Here is a 7,441-nt window from a genome sequence, read left to right as displayed (position 1 = left end):
AAATATATATATTGACTAATTTTAACAACTTTTCTTAACTTGTGTGATTTAATTGAGAACCTTATAAATAAGACTAGAAAAAGTAATATTTTAATATACTTTTTAATTATTGAATGAAATTTATTAAGAGGTGTAAAATTATGTAGGCATCGTTCCTCTTAAAAAGTTTTACTTGAAGCTTCTAAAACATTTAAATAAAAAAATACTTATTATTATTATTATTGATTTAATTAGTTTTTAAGAAGCTTATCTTAAAATTCATTTTAAACCTCCATATTAGTTGGACTGACCCTGTTCCTACCTAGCCTTAAAGTACACCTCTATCCCCGAAATCCTCTGCTTCCTACATCTGAACGGATTTGGGTTCAGGGATAATTGCCGGAGCGACCAAGGATTATTCCTCAGTTCTCTAAGCGATGGAACAAAATTTCCATTTTATGGGAAAATAATTTGACAAACACGTATAATCATTTATAGGATGATCGATTTATACTAACGTTAGACTGTAACACTTTACATAATTTATGATTTTAGATGAATGCGATTTTTGTTAATTCAATTATTAGATATAAGAATGCATTATATTGACCTCTTGGTATCAAATGATTTTAAAAATTGGTCAACAGTAAAAAAGAAATTATATATATATATATATATATATATATATATATATATATATATATTTTAAAGATATGAGTGACGTTAATCTTTGATGCATATTAATTAAGTTGGAACGCATCAAATTTGTCAAAATTATTTAACCTAACCTAATCTAATCTGAGCTGAGAAATTTTGGATTGATTTGGGTCAAGTCTTTAGTTTGGTACATATTTTATTAACAAATAACATTTAAAGAAAAAAGATAATTAGATTCATAAATACTCCTACTAAAGAATGAATTTAGATGAATTGTTGATGTTAATGGAGGGAGTCTTGTGCCGTTTAGGAAGGTGTCATCCCTTCCAAAGGAGAGGGATATTTTATGTAATTAACTCACAAGTTAATAAAAATAGATTTTATTAACTTGAAAAGATAGGTTACACGGGGTGCATGAACCACAAGTTATCTGGGTGTATGAAAGCACTATCCCACTGTGGTAGTGAGTAGTCAAGTGGGAAAGAATCTTCTCATTTACATGGTAGATTACAATCAAGTTTTGCATATATTTCTCCATAAATATTAAATAGACCCCTTTCATTTAATGTATGTTAAAAGTTATTATGAGAATATCTATTCTTGTCTTGTATAAATAATTTTATAAAAAAATTATCATATATTTGATAACATTTTGAATAATTCTGGCGTTTTATTTTTAAGTTTAAAACTTATAAAATTGTACATTCTTACATCAGAATACTAAAAAATTCATGTACTCTTATAACACGCATGAAAAGGGAAGGAAATGCAAATGGAATACGTCAATGCATTCAGTGTTGAGTGAGCAATTGCGAATTGAAAAGAAACGTGAAATGAATGAAATGAGTGAGTAAATTGAGTTTCCAAGGTTTCAAACTGCCACCAGCCAGCTGGAGTGGATATACATAAAAGAAAGCCACAATCGTTTTATTAAATCAATTCAAAGTGAAACCAAAATCCGTCTCTTCTATTACTTTTAGCCAATTTAGGTTTTAAAGTTTGGATCCCATATGAATAAATTGTAATTTTTTCATTAATTAAAAAGTTATGCTAAATTTGTCTACAAACTTATTTTAATAAAAAAAGATTTTGAAGTAATTCACATAATTCTAAATGCACTTTAAGCAAAATTAAATTTATAAAGTCAAATTCATTTAAATTCAAGTTTTGGCATTCATATATCTTATATTTTAATTAAAAAATGAGTTTTAAATTTTTTTGAAAAAAATAGAACTTTTGCTAATTCATTTAAACTATTCTATGGACCTAACTACTTCTTACACCTAATTTGGGTACATATGCATTATAGATTAGTAATGGTCTTTCTCGCAAAAGAAGAGCGAAGATTCCATTCCTTGTAAAAAAGAAGAAATAACTAAGTTTGTACCTAAAAAAAAAAAAACCGAAACTACCATTCCAAATGCAAATGCAAATGCAAATGGAATTAACGAAAAACAAAAACCAAAACTAAAACCCGTGAAGTGAACCACTACACTCTGTCTTGGCCTAACCACTAACCAAACTTTCTCTCTCTTTCATGGCTTCTCAACAACACGACACCGTTTTCCCCGAAGAAGAAATGGACGACGACGATGAGGAATCTCAGGAGGACGAAGAAGAGGAAGAAGACGACGACGACGTTTTGGTCGACGACGAAGAAAACGAACCTTCTCCTTCTGCCTCCTCCGCTCTCGCCGTCACGGTCGCCGTTCCCGGTTCCACCGTATCCAATGGAGGAAACGCTCCAATTTCCGCCGCCACCGCCACCGCCACCACAATCGTTGTCCACGACTCCCCCGATCCGAAACGGCGGCGCGTGGAACAAATCGAGGAGAAAAAACCGTTAGACGATTCGCGGAGGCTGTTTCAGCGACTGTGGACCGACGAGGACGAGATCGAGCTCTTGCAAGGTTTCCTCGACTACACCTCACAGCGAGGATCCTCTCACCACAACGACACCGCTTTGTTCTACGACCAAATCAAGTCAAAGCTCCAACTCGATTTCAACAAGAACCAGCTCGTCGAGAAGATCCGAAGGTTGAAGAAGAAATACCGAAACGTCCTCAACAAAATTGGCTCCGGCAAGGAATTTTCCTTCAAAAGCGCTCACGATCAAGCCACCTTCGAAATATCTCGCAAGATCTGGAGCAACATGGCCCCGATCGGCGACAATTCCATGGACGACGACGAAATCAACCTCAACCCCATCCCTAACCCTAACCCTAATCCGAATCTTAATTTTAGCCCCATAGTCCCGAAGAACGAAGTCATGTTCGGAAATTCGGTGGAGAAGAAAACACGGAAACGCTCTCGGCCTCGATCGGCGATCAAAGTCGACGAGAAGCGCGAGTCAATTGATGGATCGGCGTCGAACAAGGATCAGAATTGTATCAGAAATGCTACCACTACCGCTACCGCTACAGCTACTGCTACTCCTATTACTAATACCAACAATAATAGTAATTGTAACAGTGGTTATAGCAATAGCATACCGAGTTTGATTGAAGAGACAGTGAGGAGGTGTTTGTCGCCGTTGTTAAAGGAGTTGGTGGGTGGGGCCATGGCGGGGCCGTTTGGAGCGAGAGGGTTGAATTTGAACCCAGTGCCGTTGATGAATTTGAATTTTGGAGGTGGGGATTTGGTGGATGAGAAATGGAGGAAGCAACAAATTTTGGAGTTGGAAGTGTATTCAAAGCGGTTGGAGCTTGTGCAGGATCAGATCAAGGCTACCATGGAGGAGTTGAGGTCAAGTGGTGGAGGAGGAGGAGGTTGACCAATGACCACACCTTTTATTTTGTTATTGTTTTTGCTTTTGTAGTGAGTGATTGGAATTCTTCATCTTTATGTTCAACTTCATACAGATTTGCTTCTTAATTTATCCACGATGGTTGGCTGTTTGGTTGATACTGATAGTTTAGTAGCTAGCTAGTAAGTCAAGTAGTAACTTGTAATTTAATTTTCAGTTTTAGTTTTTGTTGATTTCGTAGAACACTTGTCCAATAAAATAAAATGTTTAATTTTAGCCATTTTCTTGTTCCTTTATTTTAATGGTCTCATACATGTACAGAACTGATTGAAATAAATTGGTACCCATGACTGCTTCTGCTTTATACCTGCCATGTGTTGTTGTAAAATACAAATTTTAGTACTTGTTTATATTTGGGGTTTGCTGATCCATATTTAGTATTCTTGTTATTATGGGGGGGATTGCAATTTGATTCAATTGATGGTAAGATGCTATTAGTTAATCTATAAGAGATTCTGTAATGTTCTTTGTCAGTTGTTGAATAAAATGAGAAATAAAGTGTGCTCCTTCAATGCTGAATTGAAGACTTCAAGTGGAGTGGAAGAGTTTGTTCATGATATTATTCTGAGAAATATTCCTTATAGGCCGCGTGCCGTTGGACCCTAACCTGTCTCGGTTCGTGTCTCCGATCAGTGATCAATAATCAGTTTTGGTTTTACTCCCTATTCGATTGTTATTGAATATTCGTTTTTTTTTTTCAACTAAATCATTAAATAATTACTTGACATTGCAATAATTTACGGTTTAAGTAAATATAGTTGATAATTATCGATCAATTTAATCCCTATTTTTTATAAGTACAAGTTTTTTAGTCCCTGATTAAAGTGTTTATCAGTTGATCGTAATGTCAACTATAAAGATCAAATTAGTTGATTGATATCAAAGCTGGGAAATTTCCTTTTACGAGTTTTATTAACAAATATTGATGTCAACATTTTGTTATATATGATATCAGGAGTCAAAATAAACGTCAATTTTAAAGATTAAATTGATGTTTGACTCGATTACAATGAAGCAGATTCATCTTTGGATTGAATTTCCACCTTTCCACAGAAAAAGAGGTGAAAAGCTAAAAAGATTAGAAAACAAACGATTTATTTAGATTCGTGCAATGATTAGTTTATCCTTTATCCTTTATCCAACGTTTCATTTCAGTGTAGGTGTAATGCCGCAATTTTACTTGAACATGCTTTATAATAAAGTCAAATTGCCAATCATGTGGCAAAAAAAGAAAATAATGGAAATATTTGTGTTTTTACTTGGAGAAAAAATAATCCAAAGAAAACAAACAAGTTCATTAATCTTGTAGAAAATTTAGCGGGCCACACTGCACAGACCCAAACCCAAGAAGAAGCCCAATTCATACAATATTAGTTTTTTTAAAAAAAGAAAAACAAGAAAAGCAGAGATTTGCATACCTTATCCAAGTGTGTTTGTTGTGAAATTGATGAAAACTATGGCTGGTTCTACACACCACAAAAGAAACAATGGCTTGTGCAACCCTTCACCTCTCAACCCCTTTCTCCCAGCACAACCACCCTCTCAAACCCAAACTCCATTTCCCAACTTCCTTCATTCTCCCCAAAACTCTCTCCGCCAAACGCTACAATAACCCTCCGAAATTCAGCGTCGACATCTCGAACGAAGAGCCACCCACTTCACCAGATTCAGAATCAGAATCAGACAAACGGCGTTTGGAAGAGAAATTCGCAGTGCTGAACACAGGCATCTACGAATGCCGGTCTTGTGGCTATAAATACGACGAGGCCGTTGGTGACCCTTCGTATCCAATTCCACCTGGATTTCAGTTCGAGAAGCTCCCCGACGATTGGCGATGCCCCACGTGCGGTGCTTCACAGAGTTTCTTTGAGAGCAAAATGGTTGAGATTGCTGGGTTTGCGCAGAACCAGCAATATGGGCTTGGAGGCAATTCTCTCACTTCGGCCCAGAAGACTGTGCTTATATATGGCAGTTTGTTGCTTTTCTTTGTGCTTTTTTTGAGTGGTTACTTCCTTCAATAATCATTAGTTTTGGTTTATGTTTAATTTCTCTTATTGGGTAACTCTTTTCTTTTTTAGTATATTATATTATTAAGCGTGTGAGGAGGGCTTATGTATTCAATTCATGCTATATATATGTAATATATATCTATATATATAATTCGATGTCGAAAGTTTGTAGTTTTTTGTTTAAACGACAAGATCTTCCAATGCTTTGTTGATAGCATGTCTATGTATGAAGTCACCATTGAGAGCCAGCCAAGTAATACAATCAAAGAAACTTGAAATTTGCCTCTGCATGATGTTTTCTTGTTTAGGTAACTCAACAGATTATCCCTACTATAAAATTTTTATTTGTTAGATTTTACTCTTGATCAATTATGCATTTTTCCCACCCGTGAGAAGAGCATTTTCATGTAGACTATCTTAAAAGGCACACCACACGCCCCTCATGAATGTAGTATGTCTAAATTATTAGTATTTCTTAGATTAGGTTGATATCCACAGTTTAATTGTTGGTGAGGCTTCAGTTAGCCAGCCGTTTCAATTTTTAAGTAAAAAAAAAAAAAAAAACTAAAGGGAATCGCTTATAGTTACTCTCTTCGATAAGGAATATGTGTGTTTTTATGGGTATTTGCAGGTTTATGATTTATTATGTTATGCCTTTTGAAAATAAAATGGAAAGTATGATAAAAGAGAATCTTCTCTCTCTTTTTTTTTCAAGTATTGGCAATTTTATGCACTATTTTTTTCTTTGTTGCTACATTAACATATTGTTTTCATTTTAAAAACTTTTTTTTTGCAATATTTGATTCATCTTTAAATCTGCCCAACATCACGTAAAAATTTGTGAGTCACATTCAGTTTAATAAATCTTGACAATTATCTTCTCCTTTGTGTTCAATAATTCTTATTCATGTAACATATTATATAAAGCAACTAAAACGCATAGAATATTCCTTTTAGGCTTCCACTTACGTCAACATCAACAAGGATCGACTCGAGGATAATACGTAAAGTAAAATAATAAAACCTCACATAAATTTGTGTCAATTTAGTTTTAGAAATAAAAATATTTTTCAATAAAAAAATATAATTAAAAGTATTTTATTTTTTTGCTGAAAAAGGGAATTCAATGGCCCAAAAAATAAAACAACACCTAGAGTAAAGATTTAGACCAAAAAAATCCTAGAGAATCCAGCCTTAACAAATGGGCTAAAGATTGATTAACTTTCTTTAAAATATGATTAAACTTAAAAAATTTAATTTTTTTAAGTAACAATCTAATCTCGCTAATTACAAAATACAAATAATGTTGACTATTTTAAAAGTTAACAATCAAATAAATAACATCTTTGAAATCACATTCAACCCAAATAATATTAATATTCTTCACAATGACCAATTCAAGTTTCTTCATAATACCCCAAAGTTTAGCACAAATAGGAGTACACACAAGAAGGGATGGTAAAAACTTGCTACAAATATGCCATTATGATCACGAATAAGTCCTCCATAGCTTGTCATTCCAGGACTTCAGACAACTAAACCGTCAGAATTTAATTTGAATTGCTTATTTAGAGGAGGCTACCAACGCACTAAGTTTTGCGGCCTCCTTACAACAATTCAAAAATTTTTGGATGCCCCTACCATAAGCTAATAAAAAGTAATTTTAATATATATATATATACATATATATATATATATATATATATATATATTACATTTAACGGTTCGAGATTAATTTTATCAAAATTAACTTCAAAATAAACAAATCCCAAAGCCAACTTGTTAACTTTTTAAATTTAATTTTGAACATCTAAGATAATTTTAAAATAAAAAATACCCATTATATTTCTATATTTTCAATAGAAATATAATGAGTATTTTATTCAGAAATGTTTGTTAATACAAAAAATCACCGCACATTTTAAATCAATCTGAAAGACTAATACTAATAATTTTCAATTTAAAAAGAGATCGAATGAAAAAGATTGAA

At 33.4% G+C, this 7,441-nt stretch overlaps 2 protein-coding genes across 2 annotated transcripts; both read left to right on the top strand.

Moving 5' to 3' along the window:
* Positions 1-2,079: 2,079 nt before the first annotated feature.
* On the top strand, positions 2,080-3,737 carry LOC113861486 (probable transcription factor At5g28040). Its single transcript, XM_027494329.1, has one exon. It carries the CDS (start codon positions 2,174-2,176, stop codon positions 3,407-3,409), a length of 1,236 nt encoding a protein of 411 aa, XP_027350130.1. The 5' UTR covers positions 2,080-2,173; the 3' UTR covers positions 3,410-3,737.
* A 1,132-nt stretch (positions 3,738-4,869) lies between these two features.
* LOC113861488 (rubredoxin) lies at positions 4,870-5,988 on the top strand. The gene has a single exon (XM_027494330.1). The coding sequence runs from the start codon at positions 4,930-4,932 to the stop codon at positions 5,461-5,463; it is 534 nt and encodes a 177-aa protein (XP_027350131.1). The 5' UTR covers positions 4,870-4,929; the 3' UTR covers positions 5,464-5,988.
* The last annotated feature ends 1,453 nt before the right edge of the window (positions 5,989-7,441 follow it).

The sequence above is a fragment of the Abrus precatorius genome, unplaced genomic scaffold (assembly GCF_003935025.1).
Source record: "Abrus precatorius isolate BTA unplaced genomic scaffold, Abrus_2018 Scaffold3, whole genome shotgun sequence".
Lineage (NCBI taxonomy): Eukaryota > Viridiplantae > Streptophyta > Magnoliopsida > Fabales > Fabaceae > Abrus > Abrus precatorius.
Note: the sequence above shows the minus strand (reverse complement) of the source record. Positions and strands in the feature narration are given on the sequence as shown.